A 16,539-nucleotide genomic window follows, 5' to 3' on the forward strand; every position below is an offset into this window, starting at 1 on the left:
CAACACCAGCCACATCTCTCTCCCAAAGCCCTACAACACAGCAAGCTCCCTAGATGGTGAAAAAAGCAAACAAGTTCTCTGCTCCCTCTAATCAAGGGCACCGCGCTCCTAACTAACGTTTTGTTCCGTATTTGTTAAACCCACTGCAAAGCTGCCTCAGGGAACAGACAGCTTCGTTGTAGTTACAGTCAGGGAGGAAACCACACGAGACTGCAACGTGCCAGAAATGAGAAGCTAAGGGCTTGGGCTGCTCCAGCCATCTAGCACTGACCCCTGCCAGCAAAACCCCCAGGCTCCTCGCTCGAGTAAGGGAACTTACTGTAGCATGCATATAATGGAATAGCTGGGCACAATGGTTTTAACTGAAGAGTGAATGCAGCCTTCATTGAATTCTTACTTTGACACTATCACTTGAAATCAGTCCTACCTGCAGAAAGCGTATTGTTGAATTTTATGTCAAAGAGAATATTGTTAAACTTTTATTTTAATAATAATTAAAGATTGAGAAAGACTGCAGTAGCTTTTAAAGTTTAATTTTTAAAAAGCATATTAAAAACATGATGTAACTCGACTTCTAACAATTGCCAAGGAGTATAAATCAGATTTGTCTTTATGCTACACAGCCAGGCAGTGCCATAACCTGAGAAGAATGTAGAAGTACCAAGGTAACAGGACCCGCTCCTACACACCAAGTCCACTAATCCATAATAATCAAAAGGTGAACGGACAATGTGACAGCGTTACAATATTCGGTTTGCAAACTATAATGGTAATTGCTTGCCAGATAACCATGGAGTTCAACCTTTCCTCTCCCTCCCATCTAAAAAACTGTAAGGCAGTATTACCAAAAAAAGAAAAAGTGAAATGAGACTATCTTAACAAAACACATGAAAACACAGAATGGCTGAATAAGACTGAAATTGATGTCTTGCTCTTCATTTTTCATCACAGGAATGTTTAAAGGATCTTCAGTGATTTTTACATTCTGTAAAGTTACAACATGTTTGAATTAAGGGACCGGACCAAGAAGCATCTCTGCTCTCACTGAAATGTCCCTTTTGAACAAGGAAGAAAAGCAGATGCCAGAAAACTTCTAATTAACATCAGCTTGAAAGTTGAGTAAATCAAAACACATACCTGGAAGAAAAGAATCACATCTTGAAACACACATTTCGGCCTCAATCAAAAATTCATGTGCCAAGTATCTTGCCTATACTACAAGCAGTGTGATACTGTTGCAACTTCTTTACAGCTAAATAATCAGCATTGCCCAAATCAGCAAGAAATTTCAGCTCACAACTGAAGCCTGTGGTAACACGGGGCACAACTGAAAACATCTGTCCCAAACTCTTCTCCTACATTTAGGACAGCTTTGGTTTAGCAGAATCCATCACTAAAATTAAAGCGAGTGACTTCTGGTTCCTATATTTTGGTGTGTTATTTCCTTTGCAGTAGTGGAAAGGGCATCTCCAGATTAAAATAATCTTGAAGCAGAGGCTAAGACAAGCCAGCAGAGCTTCTCTGTTGTAACCCACAAGTCACAGGACTGATGATTGACACCAGCTGTTAATAATCACTTTTATATTTTATCATTAGGGAATGATTTACAACATCCACCCTGTCTCACTGCTGCAGAAGCAGCCATAAGGCAGGGGATTACTAAAGCTGTAATAAGATTTTTGAAACAGGACTTGGTCTCTGATACACCTTCCAAAAGGCTGCTGTCTCCAAGAAATCCCCAAGAGGAAACCAACATGCTTTTGACTGGGCACAGCCACATAGTTCAACTGGTGCAATTCCAAGATATCCAAGTCTTTTCTTCAGCACTAGGTTATCTTGGATCTTGAGACAATAATGAAAACGCGATTGCCAAGCCACCCTGAGGAGGGTGGTAGCTGGCTCTGCCTACGTAAGCATTTCCCAGAAAGAGGGGACTGCAGATAAGCCAGTCAGCATGGCAAGAGAGAAAGCTGCAGAAGTTCTGGGCAAAAGGGAAACAGCCACAGGCTCCGAATGGAGGTGCTGGTGGATGCCTGTTGTACCTGGGAAGGGCTGGAGGAGGCCACGGTGTAGGCATTCAGGTCTGAGCAGTCCTGGTGGCTTTAAGTCCTTGAAAGTATTTAAACCTTGGGAACAGGCCTGTAAAAGCCTGAGGTGAAAGCTGAGAATGTGAAAGCCGCCTGTAGCAGTGCTGGAGCGCAGCTGGTGTTTAAGATCTTTCCACACCACTTAGTACACCAAGATTTAAATTTTCCTCATCAGACTACCCTCTGAAAAAGCAGACTCATCTCCTCTTCTGCTGCCTTGTCTTTACCAGCCCAGTTTAACCAGTGGCAGCTGTGCACACAGGTACTATGGCATGTTTGAAGAATCTGACAGTGCAATTTCCACAGAAGATTAGTAAGGATCACGGGTTCAAGATACCTGATAACCTGCAGAGCAGTGAGATCAATCCCAGAAATCCTTGGGATCCATTCTTCAGTCCCAAAAGAAGGTTGTGTACCGACACAGAAAGAGGAATGACTGAAGACTTCCCAAGATGGAGACGACGACACAGACTCCTGGCTGCACCAGAAGCAGGCTGGGAACAGACTGACTGTGCACCAGAGCTTAAGATGACCATGTCACGGTCTCACCCCAGGGCAGCTTCACTGCTGATCATTCAACCAGCATTCAGGCCACTCAGGTAGCTTAGCACTGGGAACAGTTTTCAGTGTTTTGTTTTTCTCTTTTCATTTCTTCTCTCTTCGGCAGTGGAGCATCCTTGAAATGGGCACTGAAGCTTGCTGACAGGCCTTCACAGATCCACTGCCTCCAGATTCCTTAGAGGACCCGTGGGATCCTAAGGAATGATGGTCCTGCCTCCTCTTCTCAGCCTCTTGACACTGAGGAAGAATGGTGCAGAAAAAAGACTGAGCCCACACCATTCTCCTTCTCTACTACACTGATCGAACTGTAAAGATGGAACAATGTCATGAACCCACGGACGTCTGAAAACCAGAAGGAATAATTAGACACCTGATGCCTGAACATCGTGAGCTGTTATGCACCCATCCAGTCACCCCTTCTCTACCATGATCTGTGTTGTCTAATACTTTACTTTCAAAAAGGCTTTCAATCTTAGAGATCAAGAATTCAACTTTCTCTTTAGTTGTATGTTGAAGCAATTATGCTTATTTGCACCAATTCTCATGTTATCTTCAGCTTCCAGCAGCTGATTCTGGTGTGCCACTATGAGACCAGACCATCTTCTGACAAAGGGCTTTGCTGAACCTCTTCAGCATCATCAACACAATCTGATTTATTTTTCCATTTTGTTTTTAAAGGGGGCAGCTTACAGATTAACACAGGTAACAGTGACAGCATAAAGCACATTACCCTGAATGCAAGACAACAAAAAGTGATACAGAGAATCAGCCATCCTCTTAGCCCCTTAATTAAGTTTAGTCAGCAGAAGTTTGAGGGACCAGGGCACCTTCTCACCATGTGGCAATTCACTGCGCACATGCTCAGCCAAAACCTTAAGTACACTTGCATACCTCAGCTAATTTTGCTGCCTCTTTTGATACTTAAATAGTCAGGCACATTATATTCCTCCCTTCCTTCTCCCCACAAACACACAATTGAAGGTTTCAATCATGGTAGTCTTGGACAAGTTAATCACCTTTAATAAAATAAGGTATCCCTTTGCCTTCTGAAATAGTGCTTCTTGTCCAGGGAGACACGTTACCAGAACTGGATGAAGCAACCTTGGCGTTACTTGAACTCCTCAGTCAATCCCTTTAGCACTAAAGGCTTAACACTGACAAGCCTCAGATAAATTTTGAAAGCTTCAGGACTTGATATCTAAGTGTTGCACCTATTCACACTGAAACAACACACTGTCCAATAAATAGATGTTAAGAGACAGAACTAAAATCATACCACCGCATCTCTGCAGATGTAACACTGTGCTCAAAAGTCCATCTCTTTATTCCCTTAATATGCAAGACTAATGTTTCCACAAGTTATTCTGCACTTGCTTGACCTGCACATGTGACTACAGATTTCATGCTCAATGTTTTTAATTTATGGATTAATTTATTTATTTTTTTTAAATATGATGTACTCTAGCCTTGTGTTCACAGCCTGCACCACCCCTAGGAGGGGCATACGCTGACAAGAATCCCATTTGCACATACACATGCCAAGGAGCACACCTACTCCAGCGAGTAGGTTTTCACGCATCAGATGTATTACACTCACTCTGCACCAGTCCTTGAGGTACGTGGTTTTTCAGCCCTCACTGGAGTCTTCCTATTTCAAGACTTGGTAGAATTTTGGATTCTAAGTATTTAGTTAAACTGTGCTGACATTAAATCTAGCTTTAAAATGTCAAATCTGAAAAGCAGCATGTACCTTCAATGTATGAATTCTGTCAGTACACAAAAGTAGCATACAAAACACACGGGAAAAAGATGAACTGTCTTAGTGTGGCATCTGCCCTTGGCTAAAGGAGATGAAGTTTGTGTGGCAGTATGCTTTTCTTCTTGTAGGTTCAAGTCAGATACTCTTGGTAATGTGACAATACTGCCTGCTACCCCTCCCCACAGCCCCAAATACCGAGCAGAAGTGGAGGGACTCACACAAAACAGTGAAACATGTGCTCACATTTATATTAACTAACAGCTGAGAAAATCCAAAGCAAAACCCTACAGAGCTGCTACTGCAGACTATGGAGACTTTAGGTGCAATTTAGACTTCTGCACCAAGTCACAATCAAATCTGGAGAGAGAGCCAAGACTCATTATCTCATAGCAAGGATAGCAATAAAGCTACTTTATACACAAGTAAGTTACACACAGCACCAGCCCTCCTCAGCATCCAACTCTGCAGACACTACACCAGTGAGCTACTTCAAAATGAGAGAGAGACTTTTCCTTCAAAGAACAACTCTAATTCCAGAGTTACTGCAAAACAGATCTAGTTAACATGATTAAGTTGCACTTAACTTTCCTGTTTTATAGAGGGAAAAAAACCCCAAAAACTTTCAAGCATGTAACTTTGCATTTTTCAGTGCAACAACAACTAATGACTAAAGACTAACAACCATGGTTTAATCATTTCCAAACACTTTTTAATTAAGTTACTTAATTAAAATGAAAAGCTTATTTTAGGTGCTTTTACAACTGATTTTTTAATTTTCTCATCCTCCATCTTATGTGAGGATTTTTTTCCTTTTTTTAAAGCTCCAAAGGAAACCAATCTAAGGACTAAAGAAGGTGTGACAAAATTCAACCAGAAATATTAAAGAACAAAACAAGTTCCTAGCTGGAGTCACATTAATGAGCCACATTAATGAGCCACATACATAGAATCATATATGATTATTTAACAAAAGGTTTGGGTTTTTGTGCTACCATCCAAAGCAAGTAAGAACACCTTGCTCCAGAGAAACAATTAGTCACATCCCAAACTATTTGCATGCGATAGCAGACCTGCTATGCACTCTCTTTATCCCTCAGTTTATTACCTAAAAAGATTTGCTAGGCAGAAAGCTGGCATTAGCCTTTAGCCAATACACAGACTAAACTTTACTTGGTAAATCATAGAATCATAGAATGGTTTGGGTTGGAAGGGACCTTAAAGATCATCCAGTTCCAATCCCCCTGCCATCAGCAGGGACATCTTCCACTAGACCAGGTTGCTCAAAGCCTCATCCAGCCTGGCCTTAAACACTTCCAGGGAGGGGGCATCCACAACTTCCTTGGGCAACCTGTTCCAGTGTCTGACCACCCTCACAGTGAAGAGGGTCACTACTTCAGAGTGACAATCAACCCATAATGATACTAAGTAGTTGGCGTTCAGTTTTCAACTAACTGCTCCTGTCCTTTAAGAAAACATGGAACAGACATTTTTAAAATCAAAGCTAATAAGCAAGCAAAAAAATTAGGAAGGACAGAGAACCGGACCCTTTATCAGACTCTAAAGGTTACAGTCAAACTTTAACTAATTGGCTTTAATCAAACTCTTTGGATAACATAGTTGGTGAAGATCATATTACACAAATAACATCATCTTCAAATATTACTAGGAAAGTAAAAAAGGACTTACAGAAGTGGTTAAAAGTCACTGACCTCTCACTAATTGCGTACATTTCACAACATCTGTGTGCGGATGTTCAATGGTAATCTCAAAACCTGAAGAGTTAAGAATACATTTCAGAATTACACGTTTGCGTATGTAACATACAAAACAACCCGCTTTCCTTTCCCCACAGACCTCAAATGCTAAACCTCTGCACTGCCCATCAAGTAACACGACTTCACTGCCTTTTATCCTGCCCCTTCCCCTACTTTTGAATGGTGGATAGTGCAGCCACTTCAAGATCCATTAGTAAAACATTCCTTCAGTGATCCCAAGTCATACATCTGTATCTACCTCTCTGTCCTAGGAAGTGACTGTGTTTTTAAAGCTGAACAGTTTCTAGCACATTAATGGTCAGAAGAAGCTACGTTACAGACACACTGAAACGTGTGTGCACACACTTTATTCAGCAATTTCTGGGACTTAAAGATGCTGCATCTATGAAATTACAAATTAAGCCAATTTGTAGGTCAGTGACTTAACAAACCTTTCTTTATTTATGATACTATTTTAAGAATTAGGTCCATACTGGTTTTTTTTTTAAACAGTATACTCAAAATGGCATTTAAGAATATCCGAGTAAGTCAGTATTCTCAGGCCTGCTAGCTGTAATTGTCTCTATGTAGAAGTTTCTTATAACAACATTCTATTTCCAATTTTGGAATTACCTGAATCCATTAAATGGATACACTATAACTTGTGATGTTCAGAGTAGTAACCCTGCTCAGTTACACAATGTTCTATTGAAAGGCAAAAGGAGGAAGCGCAGTTGGTATAAAGCTCTTCCCAGTTGCTTCCGAACACATGCACAGCTCACCTCATGTAACACATCACCTTCTATAAAGAAATACCAATGTAGTTACTACTTTGGAGTCAAATCTATTTGGAAGGGTACACACTTCTACTCCATAAAACTGTCAGAAACATCTATTTCACAACTATAAATATGTCTTTTTTTCTCTCCAAAGTGAACACAACAGCAACTGCTCATCTGAAACTAAATTCACAGGTGAGAAGTTGTACACAAAAACCCTGAAGTTCTAGTGTAAACATAGCATATTAAAAATCCAGTTACTTGGGTCCCGTTACTTCTTCGCGGAAAGTTGTCTGCACGAGAGGTATTTATAAGACATACCTAAAGTTTGAAGCATTATTGTTTCAAGTATAACCAGCTCTTGGGCTTGCTGAAGGTATGCCTGAAACAAATAAGCAAACAGGTCAAGACACAGCTATCTATTGTCTCAAAATCTGAATCACACACTTCCTAGCTGAATACTGGTACTAGCAACTCAAGTCAAGACCACTTTCCAAGCCAGTTCGAACTGACAACTCGGAGCACTCTACTGTGGTAATACTTTCTTCTGCCAGCACAAGCGTTACTGCAAGTTGAGTTATACCAGCCTAACTACCTTTCACTAGTCTGGCTCTCATCTAATCTACTCCAGCAAAGCACTTCTGGGACAAGGGGAGGATCCTAGAAGAATTCTGAAAGCTTGCCAGTGCAACTCAACTATTCCTAGGCAGGTTATCCATTTTACAAGTGCTTTAAAATAACAGCTGAAGATACTCAGTTAGCCTGCATAAAACTAAGCTTGTGGGCTCAAACACATGTGCATTTACACCTCCACATGTCATCCCAAGAACTGGGAGCATAGCAAAGAGGCTCAAATCGTTTTACACATCAGCAGAGGTCCAGCAGCATACAACTGCCTCAGCCTGACCTTCAAGCTGAACAGCTCTGGTGCATTTCCACCATACTTCATGTGTTTGGTTTCAGGAGGACTCATCTCAGGAAAGAAAACATGAACCACAAAGCAAGTGGAAACTGCACCAAGTTTCACAAATGAAAAGAAGACCAATGTACAGCAGAGGCAGCAGCTGGAAACCATACCACATCGTTTAAAACAGAATGCAGGCAACAGCAGTGACCTCTGGTTGAGAAAGGCCAACACAGTGTCCCGAACTCTGCACAAACTGCGTGACATAGTGGAACCATGCATCAAACCACTTATTTAACACCTAGTCTACTCTTCTACTACACATGTAGAAGTTGTAAAAATAATGCAAGTTCAAGACAGAGCAACCTCTTCAAGTTTCATAACACAAATATTTGAGTCTTTAATAAGTTTTATTAAATAATACAAAAGACTTAAATGGTGTAAAAACAAAAGCTTTTTTTTCTAGTATGCAGACAGCAATAATCCAGTCAAGACAATGTAACAGATCATTAGATGAAGTGTCATCTGATTATCTTTAAAACCTTGACTTCCACCTACATCACTCTTTGTATCCAGTTGTGGCTCTTGAGGATGAAGACAGGCATGTGCTACTTTAATAACATGTTCAAGTTTCCGTGGCTGTTCTTCCACTTTTGCGGCCAAAAACAATGCCGTAGGAGATATTATCTGAAGGAGAAAAACATACAGATTTTTAAACTTTTTACAAGTAGGACATGAATTTTTATGGAGGGTCTAAACTGGTAATTAGAAAAGGTTTAAAAAGTTGGGAGTTGTTTGTGGGTTTTTGTTGTTGTTTGGTTGGGTTTTTTAAACAGTTCTGAAATCATGCAAAGTAACTAGTCGTTTTATTTTATAACTGATGTAATCCCCTCAGCAGCACAGGGAAGGAGTAGCATAAATGCCAAATTATATTTGTGAGCAAGATGTCTGAGGTTAAACTAATTCTAGTTCAACATAAAAAGAATAGATTGGGTCCAGAAGATTTAGTCACACTAGAACAGGCTGTTCCAAGTTAAATATACTTTGCAAGAAAGTCCATCCAATTTCTTGCACAGTAGTAAGCCATTACACCAACTTTTCAGTAAAAGCCAAAACAGCTGATCACAACTTCTGCTAGCATTTGATTCCCCTAAAAAGTAAGAAACTTTGCAGAGAACTTTAACAAAAACACCTTGTTACATAAACAGGTTGTGTAAGTAGAAGATTACTCTTAGAAACTTAACCATATACCCAGCAGCATCTGGAGAACAAAGGATTCACAAAACACCAGTTATATAAAATGTTAGTAAAGACTACAAATTACATTTAAATGCAAACATTTTTATTAAACTCTATGTGTCATAAGCTGGCAGCAAAGCACCCACTTGCAGCTGAGTATCACCTAGGAGTTACCTATGAAGCAGAGTTTTGATGCCTTGTTGTCAGCTCGTGTATTTATACAGAGAACATAAATTAACCATAAATTACTTGGAAGAATCAGGGTCCTCTTCGTATGCAAAAGCTGCCTACGTTACACAGGAATTAAAACAGCAGTAGAAATCTTCATGCAGACATGAGCAGATTAAATTGGTTAAAGCTAAGCCAGTATAAAGCATTTATTCAGAGACTGAAAAAGCTGCTTGTTGGGTATGTAATTAATGCATGGTGCAAGCAGTGCGGGTATTGGATTTCCCATTCAGTGCCCAAGCAGAACTAGGCTGAAGGAACCCAGCAGCAGCCACACTCCCCCCTCCCAAAGCCAGGTTTGCTTTTTGCTGGTTTGGTCAGCAACAGCCCTTTGCTATGGCAAAGTGAAATATAGGGTAAAATTCACAATATATGAAAAACTGCAACGAACTAACCAGAAACAAACATTTGAGCGATTACCCGGCACATCTCAGGAGCTTTCAGATCTATTGAGGGAGTACTTTTTTTGCCTCCTTAAATTACTTTGAAATGTCGATTTGGGCCTTAAGAAAAACTTGTAGCCTGGCAGACTTGAGGAAAACTGACACCCTTTGATGCATAGAAATGTGCCGTGAAGAAATCTAGTATTAAAAAAAAAACCCCCCAAAATCCCAACCACCCGAAACAATTCACAGGGAGGAAATTCTTCCACAAAGACAAAAGAACTACTTTCTTTTTAAGAAGCTTGTAATTTAAGCCTCACAAATAAATGAAATTAAAACCTGAAGTCAGATGTTGCTGAACAAGGCCATATTAACACAGCCATTTAAGACTTCTGATGATTTTTGAGAATTTCCTACCCACACTGCTTGAAGTAACGATTTGAAATTCTGGAATAAATTTCCTTTGCTAGGGACATACTACTTGAAACATGTCTCACTTAAGCTGCAAGAGAAACTTTTAAACACTAAATGTGAAAGAAAGACTTCCTGGAGTTCAGAAAGCTTGAGCATCAACAGCTTTGAAGTGCCAGAAGATGCAGAAAATGTAGAGTAGCACATACTTCACATACACGTGCCATATAAAGATATTTTACAGGGCAGACAAACTGAGCTGTAGCCCAGGAACGCAAGAACCAAGGCAAACCTCTCCCATCTACGTAAGCTCAGTGTGCCCTGGTGATTCAGGGCAGGCATTACTGAGGAAGGTGTCTGAGGCTACCACCTTCTACAGCAGGGCCAGCCTAAGAGGAAGGATTACATTCTGAGACATAATCCTGAGCTTCTGGGAAAAGCTAGATGAGCAGACAGGGCCAGGAAGCCAGAGAAACATGAATTACAAGAGAAGAAAGGGGATTGGGAATGTTTAAGAATCAACAGAGTTAAGAAGAAACAAGTTTGACAACAAGACATTGGATAGAAACAAGGAGGTATTGATGAGGATACCAGAGAAGACTAGAACTGGTTTGTTTTGGTTTTTTTTAAACTCAGGAAAAAGGATACAGTGAGGTGGACCACCAGGGACTCAAAACTAAGACTCAACATAGCAAAGTCACTGAGGAAGGAAAGTTAAGTAATGAAGTGTATAGAATCAGAAACAGAATGGATGGTGGGAAGAAGCTTTAATAGAAAATAAATAGATCCTCTCCATCCCCCCAGGATCATACCTTTTTTTTAAAAAAGCCAAGCAAAACCCAAACCAAGCAGATATTCAGTCAGCAGCCTGTAGCAGTGCCTTACTGTTGGGCTGAAGAACAAAAGCAACTGCACTGTGAGCAATGAACTGTGTTCTCCTCTCTAGCCCTACGATTCCCAAGCATCACACACTGATCCCCAAGTTCCTGCATTCAGACCTTACACAAACTTTTTCTAGCTCTGTGTACACGTTCAACTCAAAGATATCCTAACACAAGGTCTCTTTCTACACAGTTTGTGGGGATAGTTAAACATACATGGAACTTCCACATTTTACCTTTCTGAAAAATCAACTTCCAACAGTTACCACAACTGAAAATATTTACACTTCACAGAGACATTCTTTGAAACAAGCCACCAATAACTGCATAATTAAATCATCAGCGAATTCCCAATCACTATTATTCTATGTCTGACTACACTCAAGTTTTTACTTCATTCCAAAAAAGCACCTTCTGCATCAAGCTGACTTCAGGATATTTTCTAATTTACTGAAACAGATCAATTCTGGCCAAGAAGTCTCCACACAATTCTAGATCTTCAAGACCTCACACGAAACACAGTTCTGGAGGCTAATTTTAGCCAGACTGATTAACTTGCGTTTAACTCTGGTTCAGCCGAAATCTATGTACACTCCAATTAGCCATTTCCTTAAAAAAGTTGTCTCGGCTTCTGGCCAAAGAATTTCAGCCCTCTGTCTTGCCTGGGACCAGGGTTCTCCTTCCCAGTTGACAGTAGGTCAGTATTTTTGTCTCCCTTGGTATTTATTCAGGGAAATAGACATTCTAATACAATTTCAGACTTGGCATGCAGACAGTCTTCAGTGAAGACGACACACCCTGCTAAGTGTAGAGCTGGCAAAGTTGCTCATACACTTTCATTCATTTCCAATTCTCAAGAACAGCAGAAAAAGCAGAGCAGAACAAAAAAGCAAAATTAAAGACACAGGCTTGACAAAGCTGTAAGTTTCCTAGATATAAACAGCTTCATTTGACATAAAACAAATGAAATAATTTAAAGAAGTTGTCTACCGTGCACCCAAAATATTTTTTAAGACTGAAAAATATCTTCAGAAGAACACAAGTGATTTACAAAATTAAATCCCATTTTTGCACCAGCTGAGAATCTCAGAAACCAAGTCCCACTGAAACAGAAAAAACAAACCGTAGGAGCCTTATTATGACAGTCCAAGAGCATTATAAAGCAAGTTTTATTGGTAAATCTGGTACACGTCCTTTTTCACCTAAAAAGTACAAGACATTGTAAAAATGGTGTTGCTACAATGAAGGCATTTGGAATAATCTCAGAGCACATCTGCAACATGCAGGTAGTTTCCTGAGAACTCCCTCTCCCTTTTAATGCCAATATTAGCATGTTTTTAGACTTGATACAAATTAGCTTAAGACGTTAAGTGGTTCCAGTCTGTGACAGATGTTTTTCAAGCACGAACACAAAGACTTGCAAGGGTTTGTTTTTTTTTTTTATTATAACCAGGAGCTCACATTGCATAAAACCAGCAAATATGTTAAATTGCAAGATTAAAAACAGAACTGAAGTGTCCACAACAGCCTTGATAAAGCTTGGTGTATATTATGAAATTTTTAAGAACTCTGCACAACTGCAAAGGTAACTGTTTAACACTCCCCAAGAGACAGGAAGGGAATACAGAGGGATGGGAAACACAACTCTCCTACCTTGCATTTCAGGGAAAAATTCCCTTCTGCAGCCTTCTTTAGGCACTTTTAAGTTCCACTGCATGTCACATAAAAAAACCTTGACATCATCAAGTATATATTCAACTGATTGTTTAGTATTCCACATGGCATTTTTAAGGATTACATTTAAAAATACAGCCACCATTTGGATGCCTTACCTCTCATTTCCACCATACCAAGGATTTTTCTCCCTTCTCTGTTCTTCAAATCACAGTGTACTGAAGAATAAGCCTCTAAAAGAAGTATTTGCTATATAATAACATCAAACACACTAAGTACTACACAAACAGCATTTCCAGAATGATTTTAATTCTCAAGATATTTTAAAAGTCTAACAGTCAGGCTAGTATTTCCTACAAAAAGCCAGCAAGCTCCCTCCCCATCCCAATATTAGCACTGACTAAATTTATACTCAGTAAACCAAACCTCAGCCTGCTTTGATTGCAGCATCAAAACCCCAGCACGTTCTTCTTTGCATCTAAATGTACATACTTCATACATAATCCATGGAAATTCAAGAGTGACTTGCTAGCCCACAGTAGCTTTGTGAAAACAGGAGTATTTGGTCACTAGAGCAGTCAATGTAATACATTAAAAATGAACCAAGATCACATGAACTGGGGTGTGCCACTCCTGTGGCTCCACAGATTGAGGATACTGGTGTGAATTCTGTTCCCTATTCAGTTGATTCTCAAAATCTTGAAAGCCTGTAAAATAACTTATATCGAGGAACAAAACCCAAACCAAAGCAGAACTAAGACAACAGCCATCTAGTAAATGAGCTTCCACTGTTTATGAACAATTAAGTGCATGTGACTTATATGTAAGACACACATGTGTATTTGTATAAGCCAGCAATTACACACGATGATAAACATGCTGGTGTTTATTACCTGACCAAAAACATTAGCCTAGCAATAAAGCAAGGAAACAAAGGCTACATTTTTTCAGCTGGAGATCATAAGGCATCCTGACTAATGGCCATCCAATTTCCTAGCCCCAGCCTCCAGATTCCTTCTGGCCATGGACAAACACCACTACATGCACACAACAAAGGAACACCTACCACATACTGCAGAAAATTTTAGCTAGGTCGTAGCTCCAAGACTGCCAGTACCTTACCATTTAATTTCTAAGGGTTAGTTTCCTCTTGCAGTGGATGAATGTTACATTTTTTAGCTTGCCAAGTACTCTGGAGGTTTGATATTAAGTATTTATCACAGTCCTTGGCTTTTGCTTTCTCTACAGAGAACTTGCCAGATGGTCTGGGAGTATTTATAAGTGACTCACATTCACTTTGATACCACCTCCTTCACCCTATAGGGAAATATGTAAGAAAATACATTTGCCCATCAGTACACACCCAAAGCTGCTGCCTGGCCTTACCCTCATTAAGAACTACGGGAAGTAATTCAGCAACTGACTGCTAACTTGCAGTGCAGTTGCCTTTCACTTCTATTTGAATCCTATCACCTGAGAGTTAATTTAACAACACACTTCCCTCCTCACAACAGTTGCCATTTCCATGGCATTCAGCCATTACATAGCTTGCTTGTGTATTTTAAGATTCATAAATACAACTTAGGGTGTAGTTTCCTAACAAAGGTGCTATACATCCAAATACTACTGTGCTTCTACTTCCAAGTGACTGGCATTTTCCAGCTTCCACTGAAAACCCGAACGCAGCAGCTAAATCTAAACTGACCTAAATCTATCCTAGCTTACAGCTGACAGAACACAGTAATCTACCAGGGGATGGATAGAACACAAGCCTCCTCAGCTACAGCAGCTCTAGACACAGTGACCTCTCCACTCCAAGGAGCTCTGCCTCGTTTAACAAGTCACAGAAAGCTTTGGGTGCCTCCCCAGCTCCTCCTCCACTGGTGACAGCTCACTGCTACACAGGCAGGTACGCAGAGGGGAGAAAGGTGTTTCACTGCCTTTGCTCCATACATCACAGAAACACTTTCAAAGGGCATTTCCACCACAAAGCCTGCTGCTGGAACTTGATTCTCAGGTGTGTAATTCTTGCTCTAGAACTAGGAAACTGCCTTAGGAGAGTACATTTTGTGTGATATGTGTCTCCATTCAATGTGCAGTTCTCTGTAACTCCATAAACAAAACCTACATTATCTATTTCTTCCGTTTCAAGGGTTCCAGGCTCAGGCACACCTAGCTCAGGCTGTATTTAAACACTCAGCTTCTAGTACATACAGACCTGTAACACCAGTTTTGGTAACAGAAATAATTAAATACACTCTGAAATGTACCTACAAACTAACGTGCATTTCTTGCTGATTAAACACCAAATAAGATGTGCATTTGCTCAGCCTACGATGATAAACAAATTCAAGCCAGACAGAAGAGTTGGCTAACACTGTCACCCACTGTGGGCCTGCCCAAATTTCAGACAGGGCAAGGTTCACAAGAATCTACCCCCTGGCAGACCAAGGCCTGCTCTGGTCTAGATCATAACATCTGTCACAGTCTCAATTTATTTATTTTATAATGAAAAGCCAAGATCTGAGAACATTTATCCTCACCACTTAGTGATATACCACCATAATTACTAACTGTTCTTGCAAAGCTGGTATAAAATATTGATACAAAGTACTTTTGAAAAAACAAAACACAAACATACCTAGAATATTACTGATTCTCTAACTATTGTATCCAATACTGGATATAAAAAAGGCTTAAAATGATCAAGTTGGGATCTCAAGTTCCACACCTGTTAGAAAATGACTCAATTACAAAGAGTATTTTTAGAGAAGAATTCAGTTCTTTACAGCATATTCTGTGTTCAGATCCAGCACACTCAGTTCATTAAGTTGAAACAAGAGAGTCAGCATTTTCTCAGGAGATTTAAAGATTTTTCTTGTCTAATATGACTTATCATCAAGCTGCTTAAGACTAAATGAATTTATGCTGTTTTTTAAGAACAGACACATGATCCACATGGATACAGACATACCCATACTACAGTTGTCAGACACACCATGCCAGCACTACCACTGACTTCATTAAGAAAAATGTGTGTTCCTACACACCAGCCTTCCAAACTACAGCACATAAGCCCTAGCCAGACTGGAAACATCTAAATGCATCCTTCACACTCTGAAATGCATTTGCTGATGGTGCCTATCGCTTTTCATTTCGATGGCAGAAGATAAAATCTGATTTCTACTAGTTAAAATAATTCAAAGTTGAAAAGAAATATCCTTATTGCTTCTAAACCACCAATAAGAATCTAGAACTCCTATAAACAGAGCAAAGTTTACAACCCAGCAAAGGAATAGAACAATTGTCAGTCAGACTCCCAAAATTATGGGCATATTATTACTGCTTATCATACTTACATTTCGATTAAATTTTGTGAAGGAATGATGCATATAAAACCTGTGCATGTAAACAATTGCTGTATTTATCGTGAGCTGAGATCTGGAAGATTAAATTAAGGAAACACTACCTATCAAGAAAATTGTTTACCAGAACTGACATTGCTTTCAACGCACTGCCTTGGGCTGAAAACGAATTAAGGATGGGATAACGCAGAGCTACCTGATATAAACGCATAGTTAATCGATATTAGCACGTATCTGCCCTATCTGCTCGGCAGACAATGCGGAGATTGCTGCCCCAGCCTGGCCACATCTCGCCCATTGAACGCAACCTCCTCAGCGGGCGACACACACCGAAATCCTGTCCCGAGTGCTTTTGTTTCGCTCCAATTCCGCTGTTTCAGTCGGGGATGTGGGGTCCCAGCCTTACTCTGACCCTTTTTTTAAAGCCACATTAAAGAACGGCTGGCGAGGAGATGCCCGCTCCGAGCAAACCGAGCCCGCAAGCACCGGGGACCCGCGCGGGGAGCGGCTGGCC

The 16,539-nt window shown here is 40.2% G+C and overlaps 1 protein-coding gene across 3 annotated transcripts in view; it reads right to left on the reverse strand.

Moving 5' to 3' along the window:
- Nucleotides 1-16,327, reverse strand: part of CCNT2 (cyclin T2) — a 22,990-nt gene extending 6,663 nt beyond the window's left edge. The window contains exons 1-5 of one of the 3 annotated variants that reach the window (XM_029083649.1): nt 16,312-16,327; nt 16,020-16,111; nt 8,403-8,531; nt 7,262-7,322; nt 6,117-6,179 (exon numbers count right to left, since the gene is read on the reverse strand). In XM_029083649.1, coding sequence (XP_028939482.1) covers nt 6,117-6,179; nt 7,262-7,322; nt 8,403-8,531; nt 16,020-16,067 — 301 coding nt within the window. In that variant the 5' untranslated portion in view covers nt 16,068-16,111; nt 16,312-16,327. Of the gene's footprint in view, nt 1-319; nt 391-6,116; nt 6,180-7,261; nt 7,323-8,402; nt 8,532-16,019; nt 16,112-16,311 lie in introns of those variants that run through there. The other 2 variants (XM_029083650.1, XM_029083648.1) reach the window with 2 other exon arrangements.
- Between the last annotated feature and the right edge of the window lie 212 nt (nt 16,328-16,539).

Source organism: Antrostomus carolinensis, unplaced genomic scaffold (genome assembly GCF_000700745.2).
Source record: "Antrostomus carolinensis isolate BGI_N321 unplaced genomic scaffold, ASM70074v2 scaffold7622, whole genome shotgun sequence".
Taxonomy (NCBI): domain Eukaryota; kingdom Metazoa; phylum Chordata; class Aves; order Caprimulgiformes; family Caprimulgidae; genus Antrostomus; species Antrostomus carolinensis.